The sequence below is a fragment of the Meleagris gallopavo genome, chromosome 2, assembly GCF_000146605.3.
Source record: "Meleagris gallopavo isolate NT-WF06-2002-E0010 breed Aviagen turkey brand Nicholas breeding stock chromosome 2, Turkey_5.1, whole genome shotgun sequence".
NCBI lineage: Eukaryota > Metazoa > Chordata > Aves > Galliformes > Phasianidae > Meleagris > Meleagris gallopavo.
The window spans coordinates 100,623,182-100,642,267 of NC_015012.2; the positions used below are offsets into that span (position 1 = coordinate 100,623,182).

Here is a 19,086-nt window from a genome sequence, read left to right on the forward strand (position 1 = left end):
GCCATGCCTTCCTTCTGTTTTATCAGCTGCACCACTCTGCTTGGTATCTTCATCAAACTTACTGAGGATAGTCTCGATCCCACTGCCTAGGTCACTGATAAAGGTGCTGAAGGGCACCATCCAAGATGGATCCCTGAGGGACACCACTTGTGCCTCACCTCCACTTGGACACAGAGCCATTGACCAGCTACTCTTTTCTTGAGCAAAGCACCCTCCGCAAGAAAAAACTCCTTGTTTTCTTGGATTGAAAACTAGTCAGTATGCTGGCCCATGTCCTACTAAGCAGCAGGCAGTGTAGCTTCAGATTCACCAGTGGTTGTGCTTTCCAAGCAGTGGGAGCAGACAGTGCTTAGCATCTTTGCAAAGTGGTCTTTCTCCAGTTTAATACCCTACATCAGAGGCACATGAGACACCTGTGTTCTTTAACCTATCTGCAGTCTAATCCTCCTCACCCACACATACGCATATAAAATGGAAATAACAATTTAAACCTATCTACATAAATACAGCTCTTTGAAATGCACTAATGTATGTTATTACCTGAATCTGTAGAGCACTTATGCACAGAACACACATCCAAGGAGGAAGGAGAAAAGAGTTTTAAATTTGTGTACAATATCAAGTTGCATAGAGGGGATTATTACAGAGAGGGGAAGAAATCGAGGTGCAAAATTGTCTCCGGAGGGAAAAGGAAAAGGGTGAAGAAAATGAGTAAAGAAAAACAGGAACTCCATGTAGTAGACAGTTCACACTTACTTTAGGCAACAATTTAAGTTTCTCAGTTTTGAAAATGGAAATAACACTTTTTTATCACCAAGAGATGGATTCATAATTCAAGTTGAACAAAGCACAGAGATTCTTTGGAAATGTAAAGCATCATCCTTAAAACATTTGTTACTCAAACCCACTACTAAAAAGTAGGAGCAACCCACTCAATAATACCTGGCCAACTCTGGTATTTCTATCCATGTTACCATCAATAGACAAATGTTGGTGGGAAGAATGGGCAAGAAAAATATGAAGTGTGTATTTTACTAGGTCTGTCATCTGGGAAAACTAGTTTGCTAAGGGTACAGCTGCAGGTTGCATAATCAGCGTAACATTTTGTGTTTAGTCTTGTTTTCCCCTGGGAAACTTCAGACAAGCTGCTGAGTGATGAAACCATCACTAGGTAAGTCAGCAAAAGAAAGTATTGCACTTCCACATTCTCCCAGTTCACAACAGTTATGCTCAATTAGCCCTGTCCCTTTATCAGGAGTTTACCTTTGAACTTTTTTATGTTCATTTTCTGTTATGGCATCTGTCTCCAAATCCCATAGTTACATTATCTTCTATCTCCCAGACTTGCACCTTTAATGTCAGTCTGTAAACCAGTTCCCTGGACTGGCAGCAAACGGTGCTTCGGAGAAGGGAAGAGTATGGAGGTGCACCCAAAGTCTTTCCATCTTGCCTCGTCTCTGTGCTTCCCTCAGATTCTCTGCTTAGGTTGACAGCATGTTTTAGTCTCTTTCCAAATTGTCAATGACTTGCAAAGCAGAGAGTGTAGCTGTCCTTTTACTTCATGTCTTCAGCCTGCAAGTGCTAAGGAAAGGTAGGAAGATTTAAGACATGCTCAAACCAGGGAGACTTCTAAAGAATTTTAGACACTGAAGTCAAGTCTCTTTGCCTCTCTCATTTTAAGGTAAGAATTCTGTTAAGAAAAGGATCTTAACTCGAGAGCCAGGCTGCTTTATCCCAGTTCCTTGGGTAAACTAATTTACCTGTGCCTGAAGAAGTAAATAGCACTGCCTTTGTTGCACCCTATACTATACATTGCATCCCTAATGCATTTATGGAACCAAGCCAGTCAGATCTGTGAATGAATCCTGCAAAAAGTCAGACCTGTTCTGCCAGTCAGAAAGCCACTCCTATTAGAACAGCAGACTACTGGATACATGTGTATGTGAGCGTCTGTGTAGTGACTCTATTCCCTAAGGGCATCCTTCAAAGAAGTGTATGGAAGGGAATGCACACTAGTAAACCTTTTCAGCACAGCTGCTTGCCACCAAGCCTTGCTACTGGGAAGTGATGATTAGATTCATTGACTTCCATGCACTCATGATTGTCCCAGTCTGTACACATCTCCCTCGACCAAGACAGCTCTGTGAAGAACTGTAGCTTGTTCATTTCCATTTCTCAAGACTGGTGCTCAGCTCAAACCTGGCATTGTGTTCTTCAGCCTGCTTTGGAGAAGGAAACAAATCCAACTTTTCAAGTGAGAGACTTTGCAGACTTTCCATCCACATAAATGTTTTTTCCACCTTGTACCATAAAAACAGCCCTTATAGCACCCACACAACAGCATCGAAGACATCTACTCACTCTTCCACATAATGAAAACTAAAAACAAAATAATATTTGTGCCTCTTACAGAATTTGGCAGGACCTTTGGTGCTTCTTTCTCCTCTTTTTCTCATTTAATGCACATTGGCTAATTATCTCCAGGGCGGTATCAACACCTTCTTTTGTCTTGGCAGAACACTCCAGGTAAGCATATGCCCCAATCCTGGCAGCTAAAGCTTTTCCTTCTATAGTGTTAATTGGCTCATAGCCTTGAGCAGCTAATTTCTTCCTGATACCTTCATCATCCCTCAGTTCAATCTTGGTAGCCACCAAAATAATAGGAACCGTGGGGCAGAACAGTTTGATTTCTGGAACCCAAAAGTCAAGGACGTTTTGCTGTGAGTCAGGCCTGTCCACTGAGAAACATATTAAAACAATGTTGGTGTCCTCATAGAACACTGAGCGGAGATTTCGGTAGCTGGCTTCATCTTTTCCCGACACGTCAAACAGAAATAGTTTCATCTCCTTCCCATCTTCCTCTATGTCAGTGGCGTACGTGTCAAACAGGGTTGGCTCATAGAATGTGGGGAGCTGATTGTGACGCAGAGCGAAGAGGAGGCACGTCTTACCAGAGCAGTCATCTCCAACTACAGTAAGCTTTCTCCTAGCAGCAGCCATTCCTTCAAAAGAAAGATGAAGTACAAAAGGAGTTATTCTTCTTTTGTGGATGGTAAAAGAGGAGAGGGAATCCCATTAGTTTGGAATTCTACCCTTCTCTCCTTCTTTTCTTTCTATACTTCTGTCTTACCCTTGTTTCCTGATTTTTGCCCTTTTCATTTCTCTAGCATTAGAATCTTCTGAAACTGGAAGCACTTTGCTTTATTATACGTCCAAAAATGAATATGTAAACCAAGTTTGGGCATTACAAGATTCCTGCAGTGTCCTATATTTCTGTTTTATCATCTCAAGCATTATTTATGGTCAATATTCAGTCCATAACAGATTTCATTTTCTACACTGAATGCCTTAATTTTGTGAGTGAAATGGAGCATAGAACACTGCACCGAACATCTATCCAAATTGTCTACATTTTTCCTGCTATTGTCTGCTAGTGGGTTACTGCCAATGGTGACAGCTATCCTGCATAAATCCATGCTGCTTTTGCTCATAGATTAGCTGTTATATGAGTGTTAAGAAAGAGTTCTCTCTCTTAATATATTCATGGACATTTTACATGAGATAGAAGTTTTAGACTTACAGGAAAGTTTTAGATTTCCAGCATCAATCTTCTCTGTCTTGATATTCCACATGAGACTGGTTTCTTCAAATATTGTTGCTGCATCACCTTCCTTAGGTCATTGTTTCTGCCCTACAGAGAACTTACTACCACTCTTCAAATACTGTCTCAGTGAATACTGCATTTAAAGGGATGAGTTGATGTTTCTTAATATGGCCAACCAATCAGCAAAGAGAACCCAATGACACTGTTTTTTAAAGAATCTTACTTTACTGGTAACAAAGTGGAAGTTACACAACTCATGGACACACCATAGCATGTTTGCTTTGGCAATTTCCTCATTCTTGTTGCAAAAGACTCATCCTGAGTGAGCATTTCAGTATTAAGTCTGCCAAACCGCTTTGAAGGGCTTGGGGCTGATGGTACTATTGAGTAAAAGAGAAGGAGATCTGTCAGCCAGACCCTCAGGACCCTCAGATTTTCAGATCTGCTGAGGCGTGCCACAGTAATGAACCACAGAATCAAAAAAGGGATGAGGTGGGATTTCTGGAGATGATTTGTGCTCCACCAGGGTTGAATTTTGAATACTGACAAGGAAGGAGAGACCACAGTCTCTCTGAGCAGCCATTTCCAGTGTTTTATCATCCCCAAAGCAGCAAAATGAGATACATCATCTGGATTGTCTAAAAAGAAAGAACTGTCTAGTGTTACGGATACTATCATGGACCCTAGAGAGGAAACTGAACTTCCTGATGCCTTGTGAGCATTGGACAAGTCATTTCTCCTATATTCTCTCAGTTTCCCTGGTAGACAAAGACTGCAAGGTGTTTACATCCACTGAAAACTGAGAACAAAGGGAACCGGAGATGGATTAATTTGGTCTCTCTGCAGAGAGAACTGTTTGCAGAGGCATTACTGGTGATGCAGACACTTAACTACTGATGCACAGTTATGTCAGCACATTTATATCTTAGAGCAACAGACAAGTTCTTCAACTGAGGGTGATTTTTTTATTATTATTGTTGGAGAGAATGGAGACCAGAAGGCAATCAGTTTTCTACGGTGGTCTAATTTTACTCAGCCAGACAATATTTCCTGTGTCCCATTCAAGTAAAAGTCTGATAATCTTGTCAGAGAAACTTGACAAAATGGAAGTCATTCGATTCTGGCATCTTTACTTACATCCTAGAAGAGCAATGCCAGTGGGTCCTGCAGAGTTCTTTTGGATAACAAAGGCATTTCCTGTTTGGGATGATGTGCTTTCACTTGTGTTTCCCTTTTACCCTAAGAAAAACGCACAGGTCTTCACTTTCTCTTTTTGTGTCTTGGCATTCCAGTTTCTAGTTTCTAGGTAGATCAGCCTGGCCTCCTGACTGACTGCACTGATTACAAAGGAATCTGAGAGTTAAATCCAGGTTTTCAGCAGCGACATTAGAAGGCAATGAACTCGCTTTGACTTGCAACAAGCTAGACTGTGAACTGCTCGCATTTAACAAGCTCTTACTTCCCTCCCTTCACTAAGAAGCTTTGCATGAGGACTGCAGGATGCTCGTTGCTAGCGTTACAGTACGAGTCAGCGTGCAGGACTCAGTATGCCATTACTGGCACACACGGCTCCCTCAGCATGCTATGCCACAGCAGGCAATGTACTTACTTGCCTACTTATTGACAAAAAGGAGAAAGATCACCTTCCCCACTGAGCTTTCATGCTTTTGGTGCAGATTTATACATGAACATAAATTATCTGAGTTACAGACACGCCATTTAGAAAATCTGTTTAGCAGAAAGAACAGGGAGGAGGCATGTAATCTGGAAACAATCTCCAGTAATAAACTGAAATTGTCTTCTCAACAATAAAAAAATGCCAATTGGTTTAGATCAAGTAAAAATCCAAAAGGCTGAGTTTTAATCTCAAAACCACTGCACAAGTAATAAAAGCAAAGATGTGGTGTCTTTTTTCTCTTGCTCATGTTTTCTTCATCAGTCATACAGATGTATGTGGTGCAGCAGAACTAATAAATTCTCTGCTTAGAGACTGTGCATTAGGGGATTACTGGAAGGGAAGTTTCAGTTTGCTTTAAGAAGTATAGCTGAGCATATCATGCAAATTTGAGCAGGAAATGTAAAAATTACAACATAGAGCGGCTACACTTCTTGGAGCCTTCCAGACCACAGCTATGCTTGAATGCAGAATTGGTCCTGTGAAAAAATCTCTTAGGTGAGAAGAAAGCCCAGAGCCTTTTTCTTTCCAGGTTTTCCATCTCTGTTCTCTGTAAACACCCGGAGAAAGAAGCCTAAGTACTTGAGCAGGCTATTATCCTCTGTGTTCAGTCCCAGGATTGCTGCAGTTCTGTTGCACTCACAGCACTGTAACGCTGTTCAGATTCCCATTTTCCCTGGTCTAAGCAGGTGAAAGGGAAGGATTCCTATGTACAGTTCTGCTTCTGATCTCCACTGTTCTCAGAACTGACTCTTTTCAGGCTTTTATGTGTGAGCTGAAAAGAGGATTCTCCAGAGAAGAGAAGCATATATAACTGAAAAAAATATATATATTAAGGCCCTCTTGCTCCCACTTAGCTCAGTGCATGTACTACACAGTGCTTGCTGCAACTTCAGTGCAAAGTCAAACTGGGGAAATTGATGATGAGGCTTTCTGACATTTATGGGCAGAATACACTGTAGTAGAAAGGTAGCAAATTTACAGTAATTACGAAACCCAGGCCATTATTAAATAACAGGTATTAGGCATTTAAGTCTTAATTAGGGCCCATTGGCTTCAGTGTGGAAGACTTTACCTAGTCTTGAATGAAGTAAGTTCCAGTAACTGAGTACTGGAACTGTGTCTGCAATTAGAAGAACCCCTGCTGTGGGTATGAGTTGGGTTAGTCAGACCTTTTCAGAACATTTCCTGAGCCCAGCTTTGAAGTTGAGATGAGCAGACTGTTTGGATAAGGCCACCCTGTCTTGAAGTCTACAAGAGTTAAGGGGTATGCATGAGGGCTGCTTCAGTTTGCTTTCTGCACACTAAGGCACACAGATAATTGCTAGCAGCACTCTGAGTGAACAACAGAGCCGTGTGCTTTGATATGAATAAGCTACCTATTTCCCTACCTTTCATGGCACAGCACAGAGAAGATGATCAACATAACTACTCATTCGGGTGGCTCTTTTTTTCTGCTTAATGAAGCGCTGTGCTGATGAAAAGACATCAAATATTCAGCCACGACTCCTCGTGCAACCCAAAACTCAAATCACAGATTCATCACAGAATCGTTTGAGTTGGAAGGCAGCATTAAAGATCATCTAGTCCAACTTCCCTGCAGAGAACAGGGAAAAAAAAGGAATAAAAATAAAATCGAATTCAAAAGCATTTTTTAAGCAGCACCTCCCACGAGCTGTAAGGCACCCGCAGCTTCTCTTGCAGCCGCCTGAGAGGCAGGCCGGGCTCGGCAGCTCCTGAGCAGCGGGGACGGTAAGCATCCTCGGCGGCAGAGCGGCCACCAGGGGGCACCGAACTCCGGGGAACCGAACCAACCGCCACTTCCGAAGAGATTAAAGTAACTGGAAAACAGCAAAATGCACGAAGATTTGCATTATTCAGCTTGTCCATTAAAAGGGTTGTACATGCTTGTGATATTATAGAGAAAATAGCTACATGTTGCTTGTGCTTCATCATAGAATCACAGAATCATAGAATCGCTCAGGTTGAAAAAGACCTTAAAGATCATCGAGTCCAACCGCAATCTAACCATAGAACCCTAACTCCAACAACCCTCCACTAAATCATGTCCCTGAGCACCACATCCGAACGGATTTTAAACACTTCCAGGGATGGTGACTCAACCACCTCCTGGGGAGCCTATTCCAGTGCTTAACAACCCTTTCTGTAAAGAAGTTTTTCCTGATATCCAGCCTAAACTTACCCTGGTGCAACTTGAAGCATCCTGTCACCAGTGAGAAGAGACAACCCTGCTCTCGCTGTCAGCACCTTTCAGATATTGGAAGAGAGCAATAAGGTCTCCCCTCAGCCTCCTTTTCCCCAGTTCCTTCAGTCGCTCCTCGTGGAAAGGACGTGCCAGCATGGAAAAGAAGACTTCAATGCAGCTGACTTCTTTAGGGTTTGGGAAAAGTTTGCAATTGAGAGCAGTGATAATAAATGTAAAGGGATGACAGAAATCAGAAATGGAGCCTGTTGGCAGTTCAAAGGTATGTGAAAACACCATGATTGTGGCCACAGTTTCACAGTCTTTTTTCAATTAAATTCATTAGGTTCACTTTGCATGAAAGGTGCTGTACAAAGTTCAGGTACGCATCCATCCATCTGCAAACAGAGACACGCTCTTCTGACAGGGAGAAATGGGAATTACGAAAAATCTCACAGGGGATGAATTACATTTCAGTGCTCAGGGTTAAGCGATCCACTTGCCCCATTAACACATGCCTCCATAACACTCCACTGAAAGTCACAAGCTAAGCAATTTGATTTCCTCAACGGCGTGTTTGGTCTTTAAGTGGGTGTTTTAAAATACAATTCTCAACAGCAAACACAGTGTTCAAATCTCCCATTTTTCTTCTTTTGCTGTCGAGCAAAAGGATTCGGACCTAGCCCTGAGCAGCAAGGTGTTCAGTACTGAGAGACAACACCCAGCCAACAGCGATAGCTGTACCGCCGGCAGTACCAGGAATGCCAGGCTGTGCGAGCTGTGCGAGCTGTGCTGAGCCACTCCAGAGCCCGTCAGGAGCAGGGCTGCCTTCCGGAACACTGTGTCGGGGGCTGCCCTGTCGCATAGCCCTCGTGGGGGTCCGGCACACAGCCCCCCCCGCGTTCCTCAGCACTTCAGCCCCACAGCTCAGCCCTGCCGCAGCCCCGCCTCACAACCAGCACCCCCAGCGCTCCCCCGTCCCGCCCTCAGCCGCCCCTCAGCTCGGGGCCCCTCAACCCCGCCGCGCGCCCCCTCCTTCCTCGCGCCCCGCCTCCCGCCCGCAGGGCTTGGCCAATCGTGACGCTCTCCGCCGAGGATGACCTCACTCCCTGCCTTCCCATTGGCTGGCTATATTAGGAAAGTCGGAGAGCCTTTAAATAGCAGCGCCGGCGTTCTGCTTGCGGCAGTGGCGGCGCGGAGAGGCGCGGAGAGGTTTCTTCCTTTGCGGCCTGGCCGGCAGCTGCGGCGGTTCCCTCGCGAAGAGTTGGACTGAGCCGAGTGGGACCGGCAGCCGAAGCGTGTCCCGAGGCAGGGGACGGAGACGCGGTACCAGCTCGGGGAGCCTGCCTGCGCGGGCCCGGCTCGCCACGGTGCCCTGTGAGAAACGAGAAGAAGCGGGAGGCGGCGGCCGCGGGGAGGAGGGCCCTGCCATCGTCCTGCTGCACGGCAAGGCCAGCTTGGCGAGCCTGGCCATGGCCGCCATTCGCAAGAAGCTGGTGGTGGTGGGGGACGGCGCCTGTGGCAAGACTTGCCTCCTCATCGTCTTCAGCAAGGACGAGTTCCCTGAGGTTTACGTGCCCACCGTCTTTGAGAACTATGTGGCCGACATCGAGGTGGATGGCAAGCAGGTGGAGCTGGCCCTGTGGGACACTGCCGGCCAGGAGGACTACGACCGCCTGCGCCCTCTCTCTTACCCAGACACGGATGTGATCCTCATGTGCTTCTCAGTGGACAGCCCGGACTCGCTGGAGAACATCCCGGAGAAGTGGGTGCCCGAAGTCAAGCACTTCTGTCCCAACGTCCCCATCATCCTGGTGGCCAACAAGAAAGACCTGCGCAACGATGAGCACGTGCGCAACGAGCTGGCCCGCATGAAGCAGGAGCCGGTGCGCACTGAGGATGGCCGCGCCATGGCCATCCGCATCCAGGCCTATGACTACCTGGAGTGCTCGGCCAAGACCAAGGAGGGTGTCAGAGAAGTCTTTGAAACCGCCACCCGGGCTGCCTTGCAGAAGCGCTACGGCACTCAGAACGGCTGCATCAATTGCTGCAAGGTCCTATAGGGTGCGGCTGGAGCGCGGCGCTGGGCACGGCGCCTGGTCACCTGTTGGCAGGCGGAGAGGAGCTGGGGCATGCATGTACACAGCATCTGCCTGTCCCCTCTGCTGGGGGCTGGCAGGGAATGGGGGTGGGGATTAAGGGAGGGGGCACGCTCCCTTAGCCGAAAAGGGTTGTGCTGGCTCAGCCTTGGGGACAGAGGGAGGGGGGAGGGTTGCATGCCCTGAGTCTTGGGAATCGGGTGGGGAGAAGCATTCTCCCATCACTGGCCCCTTCAAGTTGATTGACTCTCAACGAGAAGCTGCTGAGACTGGACTGAGCAAACATTGCACCCAGCTCTTCATCTGCGCCCACCACCTGTGGCTCCCAGCTCCCAGATGGCCTCCTCTCTTTTGCAAGAGGAGAGTGGTGGAGCTGAGATGCTCGAAGGGACTTCTGCCTCCTGTGAGCATGTGCCTCCCCTCAGGTGAGCTGGGGAACAGGCTGCATCTTTTGGGCTGCTTGAGGCATCCTAGCGTCTCCTGCGGGTGTTCTGGCCTGAACCTGACCTGCTGTCAAAGTTGGCCCTGAAGACCTGGACTGGGAGTGGAGGCTCATTCCAAGCAAAGCCTGTATATAATTTAATTTTCTGTCTTGTGCAAACTGGGGTAGTGCAGGGGGTGCTTATTTAAAGTGAGGTGGGGAGGGGGTGCCCAGCTGGGACTTAGTTGTGCAAAGGAACACTTTGGCATGACCGATGCTTGCTGGTGACACGAGCCTTGAATTGTCTCCAGCTGCAGAAGTCACCAGGCTGGGAAGTAAAGCTGGGCTGCTCCATCCTCCTTGCTGAATGTCCTCCTGATGGATGGGATGGGTGAGCGAGGGGGATGGAGCGATATTGCCATATTATGATCTTGGTGCCTGCTCCTTCATTTAATGTTGTTTTCTGCAAATGCATTGATTTGGATTTATTTAAAAGTTTGTTTTGAAATGAAATGACTTTGCACAACTTGGATTTTTTTTTTTAAATACTCAATGTGCTTGTATCTACATCCAACACTGCAGTGTTGGAAACATTCTTACTCAGTAACCTCATCTGGGCCTTGTTGTAAATTGTGACTTCAGCATGAGTAATTAAAATCACTGTATTTCTTTTGCCTTGGAAAAAAGACGAAAGCACTGTTCCTTACGCATTGAGTACATCAGACTTTAATACTAAAGGGCAGATTAAAGAACTTAGGTTTATTTAAAACTTATTTTCACTGGGTAGCAGACCCAGGTGAAAATAGTACTGCGTTTCTCTGGTTCAGAGAACAAATTTACCCATTTGTTTGTTTCCTTCCTCTCCTTCCCTTAACAGTGGTACTGAGACTTTTTTTTTGTTTGTTTGTTTTTAAGAATTTGCCATGGCGAGAACTGAGATGTATATGATGTTTACATAAAAACTATGAACTGTGTATGCAGTTTTTTATGTAAAGTATTAAAAGATTCTATGCTGACTTATGAGAAAGCGGTGTTGTGATTTTCAGGGCTGCCCTCAGTGGGGCTGGAGCAGTTTCAGCAAGGCACCCCAATGCTGGTGAGCTAGGTGAGTTTGCCCTGTGCTGATACTGGTATTTTTTCCACTGGCTGACAATACCTGTTGGGCAGCTTTCAGGGCCGTGGGTGTTTCTTTTTGGGAAACCTACAATCATTTTTTTGGTCCTAAAACATCTTTTGGTAACAGAAGAAGAATTAAATCCCTGAATTCGTAGTGTTTCAAGGGCCGCTATCATAGATCATGATGTCATAGAATATCCTGAGTTGGGAGGGACCTTTCAAAAGGATCATAGAGCGCCTGTCCTTGCAGAGAGCTCTGGAGCCAGGCCTTACACAGCCTAATGTTGTTCTACACAATGCCAATAAGGGATATTAAAATCAGCGCAGGGAACCTTTGTCTTAAACCAGTTGCAACAGCTGCAAAGCCTGCGAGCCTATTAGACTGCAGCGATAAGTCGTCTTCTCAACATCCCCAAAGAGAAAACATATTTGTATTTTAAATACTAGGAAATGACGTAGCATTGCATCTCTGTATAATTAGCTCTACCAACATTTTCCACTGAGGTGCTTACAAGCTAATTACATTCATTATTTCAAATTGGACTTTTGCCCAAGTTAAGGTTACAGTGTCTTGCCTGGAGGGGAGGAAACTAAGAAAGCCCATTTCAGCTGTAAATGAGCGTGAGCTCCCTGTGCTGCTTGTGGAGCTGTAAGGGAGGGGAGGTAGTCCTGTAGGAATCCACCCATTGGGGTCAGGGCACGGGATCCCAGCTGGGATCCATTACCCATGCAAGATGTGTCTCATCCCACCGGCCCTGACTCAGCCCTGCTGAGGTGACCAGGCCTCAGGGCCGGGCTGGGCTTTGGTGTGAGCCAAAGCAGGGGCCCAAGCCTGGGACGGGCTGACTTGCACATTGCATTCAGACATCAGGCTGGCTTCACGTGGACCCTAGCTTGTCTTCAGCTGGTCCCACAGCTTGGCTTCATCCGGTGACCCGCACCTTGCTGTCATCAGGTCCTTTATCTCGTGTTCCTCTGGTCACCCACCCCGTGTCCACCTGTTTCCACAGCTTGTCTGCTGTAGTCCTCTGCCTGGAGGACAGGACATAGGCAGCAATTAGTGAAGGCACCAGAAGAAGCTCCACAGCCAACTCATCACACGCTCCGTGTGCACTCAGAGGCTCTTTCTGCCCTGTCCACAGGCCCATGCAGACATCCCAAGCTGAGGAAAGGTTGCACCCTCCTTCACCCTCTTAAGGCCAAGGTCAGCATCTGCAAAAGGAGTTTCTTCTGGCAAGAGCTCCCCTGGGGAATTTGCCCCATGGTGATACCAGCACATCATTAGCAGCAAATCCTGGAAATGGTTCTCTGACTGTACCATTCTTCCCTTGTGGAAATACACCAACAGCAGCTGGTAAGTAGTCCTTATGTCACATGGAGGCTTCAGTTAGAAAGCATTCTCAATAGGATGTGCCAAAACGTGACAAATCATCTTTGGTAGAGGAAGGCAGTCAGTGAAAATTCTGGGTGGTTTTGGCAGAAGGGGTTGTGATGCCCTTGTTATGCTATGAACTGAAACACCAGTTTCTTTAAAACTCTCATGCTCCCCATACGACAATGGGGTTGCGTTAGTGTAAGTGGGAGCAGGATTTGAAACGATGCCTTCTTATGTAGCTTTTTGGTATTGCAGCAATAATGTAATTTAGCCCCATGTGCCTTACAGTACATGGAGTTGCTTGCAAGTCTGGTTTAGCAACTCAGCAACGAATGGACACAGATTCCCTGTAATAAGAGGGGGAAAAAAAGTACTTAGAGGATGATTTACTAATTGGTCACCAACTGTACTTCCCTCGTGGATTTTATTCCTCCAATGCAGAAAATAAACTAAAAAAAAAAGCCTGGTTTCATTTTTCAGATTATAGTGAGCTGTAGCATGAACACACCCAGTTCTTTCTTGGTTGTGCTGCTGGTTTTGTACCATCAGGGATAGAAACTGGCACTGGCAGCCCACTGAGCTGAGCTGCTGGAAGGATAGAGGACAAGGCACCAGTGGGACTCGCTACAACTGGGCCGACCACTCCGCATCAGGGTGAGGAAGTTTATGAGGATGGCTCATCCACGGCATCACGAGCCCAGCTGCAGTGTGTGTAAAATCCCCGTTCCCATTAAAGGGGACAAAGAGGGTGGGATTTTACCATAAACTCTCTATTCCGTTGCTTTCAGGTCATTCATCCTCATCCGCATTCAAGGGCTAGAGGGAGGAATTTGGAAACAAAGTAGGTTTCCTGGTGGGCTCATTTGCACGATAATGTCCCTTCCCCTGGGAAGGGGAGGGCGATGGAAGCCTGGGGACCCCCGGGGGCCCTAGATGAGCCTTTTTCTTCTGCTCCCAAGCTTTTGTTTTTTTTTTTAGCTTCTGTATCCAAGGAGCTTTGATCGTGTAGTTCTTGCTGCCTGGGGCTTTTCCTGCTGCACAATTTGGGGTGGCACAACCAGGTCCTGCTGCACAGCCTTCTCTGGGGCAGCCTGACCTGCCTGGTGGCAGCTGCTCTTCTCCTCCCATGGAAAGAAAGTGAGGTTCAGACCAGGCCTTTTAATGTTGTAAATGAACAGCTAAGATTAGAATCATTGAGACATAGAATTATTTGAGTTGGAAGGGACCCTTAAAAGCCAACTAGTTCAACTCCCTGCAATGAGCGGAGACACCTACAGCTCCAGCAGTGCTCAGAGCCCTGTCCAGACTGAGCCTGAGTGTCTGCAGGGATGGGGCATCCACCACCTCTCTGGGCAACCTGTGCTAATGCTTCACCACCCTTACTGTAAAAAACCTCATCCTTAGATCCAGTCTAAATCTCCCTCTTTTAGTTTCAAACTATTTCCTCTTGTCCTCTCACAACAGACCCCGCTGAAGAGTCTGTTCTCTTCTTTCTTACAGCCTCCCTTTACATACTGAAAGACCACTATCGGGTCTCCCCAGAGCCTTCTCTTCTCCAGGGTGAGCAGCCCCAGCTCTCAGCTTGTCCTAATAGGGGAAATGGAAGGACCAGTTAGGACTAAATGAAGGTATGGAGGAACATCACTGCTTGGTGTGCACATCTAACAGCATCAACAATAGAAGCTGTACAGCCACACTGAAAGATGAACACACACACACATATCTATGCTTAATCCCAAAAAGAAAATTGGCATGTTTTGGGTTTAAGCCAGTCATGCCCCATTGAACATCAGTGCGATGGCACTGAACACTTCACACTGCCCCTGACTGCAGGTTTCCCTGGAAGCATTCCCAGGGATTAACTACAGTGAGGAGCTGGCAAGGCAAAGACACACACATACGAGTAAAAAGGTGAGAAGGGAAGCAAACTGTAGTAATTGCCTCGCAGCTAGGAATTTTGCAAAGGTCTGCCTAATGCTGACAGCTTGCATGGCTCCCACACACGGCAGCACCTCTTCTTGGGTGGGCTCAGCTCTTCACACTGCCGTGTGAAATTCGGAGTCAAATGCCAACATTTCAGACTTGTAGGGATTTGGTACCTGGGGGCTTCTCTGCCTTTTCCAGCTGAGCCGATGGGTTTAATGAACAGCCATTCTTCCTCCACACATTCTTCGCTTGAGAATCTTCTTAGTCCATCATCATGCCAGGGAAGCAGCCACAGGCAAGAGGATATTTCGAGTGCATGCTCTTTTTTATTAGCAGTTTTTAATTTAGGCATTTCCACGTGGCTGCCTTACAAACTACAAGAGCTACTCCGAAAATAATGCCTCCTATTATGTTGGCCCACTACATCAGGAGTGGATGTTGGTGATATGGCAGCAGAGATTGAACTTTCCTACGAATATCCCAGTACATGTTGTTCTGTGTAACAGGTGGCAGCAGAGGGGCGGTCTGACAGAATGGCGTCTGACACGGAAGTGTGGATGAAACAAAAGTGTGTCACTGAATTCCAACATGTGGAAAAAATGGCACCCATAGGCATTCATTGACACTTGCTGAATGTTTCTGGAGACCAAACAGTGGCTATGAGCACAGTGAGGCGGTTGGCAGTGAGTTTCAGCAGTGGCAACCACAGCAGTGGCATCGCCTCCACTGGTGCAGATTTTTATGAGCAGAGCTTGCAGGCTCTTATTCATAGGTGGTGAAAATAGTTAATGGCGATGACTGTGTTGAAAAACAGTGTTTTGTAGCTGAGAATTTGCTCTATCAAATGGTGTTATTGTACTCTTTGTATCCAATGTAGTTTCCATGTAAATAAATAGATGGCATTACTTTTGGAGCAGCCATTGTAGGTGGGTGATATTTGTCAAGACAGAAGATAGGTCTGCAAAATCATACACAAGTAACTGTGCTAGTGGTTCATTGTTTCATCCATAATACCTGCAGGCTTTATATTTTCCAGACTTTGTAACCTTCACAACCATTCTGCAGAACTTCCTGACATCTCCCCTAAGGCTATTGAGCCTTTTTTTTTGTATTTCAAACAATTTACCTTCTTGCACTTAAAGTCTGACCTCCATCCTGTGGATTGTGCCCACTCATTACATGCCAAGGTTAACAAAGCTTTCCCCCAGTACAGGAAAAGCATGTTGCTAAATCACTGGATGCGAATTTTCCCTGTCTGTACAAACTGAAAGGAGCTGTCGGATCAAATCAGTTCTTAAGTGGGAGGCATTCAAATCCCACACCTTGTGCCGAGAAAAGTGTGTTTGTCACTGACATTCACACATTTCTTGTGCACCTCCCAGTAATTCCTGTCTGACTGTTCTCCTTTTTTTTCAGAAAGAAGATAAGTGTTACTTGTCCTGGCAAGCACCTGTGTTCTTAACCTTTCCTAAATGTTCTTGGAGGAACTGTACGCCGTGGACGCTCCGGTCTGTGAATCAGCCTTAACGGATGGAAAATTTCCAGCTGGCCTTCTAGGGAGATGTTTCAGTCCCTGCTTTTTTCTTGAGCATCTCTAGAGGAGATCCATCATCACTGTGGTGCAGTCTAAGCACAAGCAGACAAGCTCTTGGACTATTAATCTTGACTATTAATTCTGTCGAACCCACTCACATGTGTTAACGATGCTTTTGTTCTGAGGAACAATATGGCTACAAATGTAACATGCTCTTCCCAACCAGGGGAGACAACCAGGACGATGTGGGCAGCTGCACCCTAGGGCACGTGTGGGGAAGATGCAGCCAGGGGATACGGGGCCATGCTCAACACCTGAGCCCCACTCACTGCCTGTGCCTTGCCAATGCCTTCTGCCAGCAGTGAGGCAAAATCAGGGCAGGGAAGGGGAGAGGGAGCTGAGTCACTGCTGGTGCTCACACTGGGCCTGTTTTTGTGGCCTAAACAGCTGTTTTTATTTTCCATAGCTGTCAGTCGTGGAAGGCAGCTTTGTTTTTCTGTTCTAAACGAGGAGCTGAAAACAGCACCGAAAGTCTGCAAATGCCTATTAGTGATCAGGACTGATGGAGCTAGACTGTACTGGTAAAACATTTATTCCTCCTACACCTTCAGGAACTCAGCTTTGCTCTGAGATCAACAAATCACTCATGGGGAAGCGTGCTGCCCACCGAGGTGTGTGCCTCCTTCCCTGCTCCAGCTGCAGGCAGCAGTGTAAGGATGGATGGTTCCTGGGTAAACTTATGATGAAGTGTGTGCAGAGGATTGCTTGTTTTTCAAGCTAAGTCTGTGGTTTAATCAGCTCTGGAAGCAAGTTGCATGACCTATTAATTTTTTTCAGAGATAAACTTTCAGGATCCGTATCTTCTCCTCCTCCTTCTTTGCAAGCTTTTCTGCCCCTCAGTTTTGGCACATGCATGGTTCTGTGCTGTCCTGGTGCCTCACATTGCAAGAGTCTCCTGCAGCCTTCCCTCTGCCCCATGCCAGGAGGGACAAACCAGGCAAACCACCGAGGCTGAAATCTGCTGCTCTGTGAATCTGGGTCCCTCGCCCACATTGGCAGCTTCAGTGCTTGGTTTGGAGGGCTGATGGCAAGATCTGAGCTGGTGGGAGCCAGGGGGCAGGATGCACAGCCCTGCAGCACTGTGGCAGACTGATTTTCTTGCTTTTCCTTCAGGCCAGTTCCTCTCCTTTCTCTGAATCAGGAGAAGACTCCATTAATCTATCTTGGGCTTATGTACAAGAGGAAGAACTGCAGTCCTTCTGAAGCCATCGGTGTGGAAGCGGAGTACGGTCACCTGGGCACCGCTGGGTCTGCAGCCAAGCAGTGCAAGAAGATGTGAGCTGTCCATTCATTCCACATGAAACCAGTAACCCCCCTGCCAAGATCTCAGTCAGCCCTGGATAAAATGTGGCACCATTATTTGCATCTCTGCACTTCTCTTATCTGGCCACAGACACTGCTGGCACTGAATTTGCCCTGCTCTCATATAATTTTGTTCAGCTCAGTCCAGCTGAGCAAACTCCTGCCTCTCCCTGTTCATGTTTTCTTCCTTGTAGATAAGCAAATGAGGTTAAGGAGATCCCAGGTCTCTTCCTCTCCTCCTGTTTCTTTGTAGATGTCTCACAAGGGATTTTTTTCTTCCTCTAAAATGAGGGAGAAAAAGTAACTCTTTTCAATGAGTGAATTAATGTTACATACAGGACCTATAAAATGTGAGGCAAAGGAAATAGAACCATGGAATCAGCGAACAGCTGGAAAGGAACTGGATTTGCATCCTTCTTTCTTCCCCTTACCACATATTGTTCTTCTTACAGCATTTCTTAGAATCACAGAATCATTTAGATTAGATAGGGCTTTTAAGGTAAAGTCAACTGTCAAACTGACTTGAGTCCCATCATGTGGAGTCACAGAATCACCTAGGTTGGAAAGGAAACATTGGAAAGGTTTTTCTTTTCAGTGGGCAAGGAGGTCATGTAGAAATTGCTCAGAGATAGCTCAGTGTGAAGATGCCATCCCACCCACCAGTTAGCTTGTTTCCCTCCCACATGGGTCCAGCTACTACACATTTTCCTCTGCATCACCGCGTCTCCATTATAGGATTTGTATTTCTATTGCAGTGCCACTTTTTGACTGCAGGCTGAGGGCCACCCTGCTCCATGATGCTGCGTGGGACCCACAGGTCTCTCACTTTCCTTGTGTCGCCCCTTGGCTTTTCTTTTTCCTAAAGGCAAAATTCAGTTGTGCCACCATGGCTGCAGATCCTGCATGAGTCCCCATTTCTTCTCGGCAGGGCTGTGGCAGCTCAATGACATTTTTAAAGGCACCGCAGAAAGCAGCCATGCTTACTGATGCTGGAAGAGCAGCAGTGCTGTGCTGTGAGAAATGTCTGGACTCAGGAAACTTGCACAGAGATATTTATAGTGTGGCTCCTTCCTGGGAGGGAGCGAAGCTTATTTCTGAATGCCAGAGAGCAGAAATAGGCCAGCTCTGAAGGTGAAAAGGTATGGACTTCTATTTGGGGAACACTGCATGACTTGAGTTGCAAGAGGAGGGAAGAAACAGTGAGCAGAGCAAGTGCAGCCTCTTCTGCAACAACCTGTGGTTTCTTTGGGACCTTGAGGACACATTCCACCCCTTTGCTCAGTGCTGCTACCCTACCTGAATAGCAAAGGTTGGCCACTCATTTAGGATTTCCGCCCGCTGTGTGTATTGAACCAGATGGGTGCTGAGCCCTGAGTGCTCCTTGAGAGAAAGTAGGACACTCAGTTGCCAGGTGTTGATGCCAAGGGCTGACCTGCAGCTTGCCATGGGCAGGGATCTCAAAGTGTTGCACTTGAGTCAAGGCAATCCCAGGTTTGGGATGAGTACAGAGTGAGAGAAAAACTCCTTGAGAGCAGCAATGTGGAGCAGGACGTGGAGGTCTTGATGGATGAAAAACTAGACATGAACCAGCAGTACATGCTTGCAGCCCAGAAGGCCAACAGTATCCTGGGCTGCATCAACGGAGGGATGGCAGCAGGGAGAGGGACAGGACTGTTCCCCTCTACTCTGCCCTCACGAGGAACCATCTGAAGTCCTGTGTCCAGGCCTGGGGCACCCAGCACAAGAAAATGCAGAGATGTTGGAGCAGGTC

General features: G+C 46.7%; 2 protein-coding genes across 2 annotated transcripts; one reads left to right on the forward strand and one right to left on the reverse strand.

The window, feature by feature from the left end:
• Nucleotides 1–3,937, reverse strand: LOC100542834 (ras-like GTP-binding protein rhoA). Its single transcript, XM_010707975.3, has 3 exons — nt 3,581–3,937; nt 2,411–3,002; nt 1–1,581 (listed from the first exon to the last, which is right to left on the reverse strand). The coding sequence occupies exons 2-3, from the start codon at nt 2,998–3,000 to the stop codon at nt 1,560–1,562; spliced, it is 612 nt and encodes a 203-aa protein (XP_010706277.1). The 5' UTR covers nt 3,001–3,002; nt 3,581–3,937; the 3' UTR covers nt 1–1,559.
• A 4,711-nt stretch (nt 3,938–8,648) lies between these two features.
• LOC100542519 (rho-related GTP-binding protein RhoB) lies at nt 8,649–11,018 on the forward strand. Its single transcript, XM_010707976.3, has one exon. It carries the CDS (start codon nt 8,955–8,957, stop codon nt 9,543–9,545), a length of 591 nt encoding a protein of 196 aa, XP_010706278.1. The 5' UTR covers nt 8,649–8,954; the 3' UTR covers nt 9,546–11,018.
• Nucleotides 11,019–19,086: the final 8,068 nt, after the last annotated feature.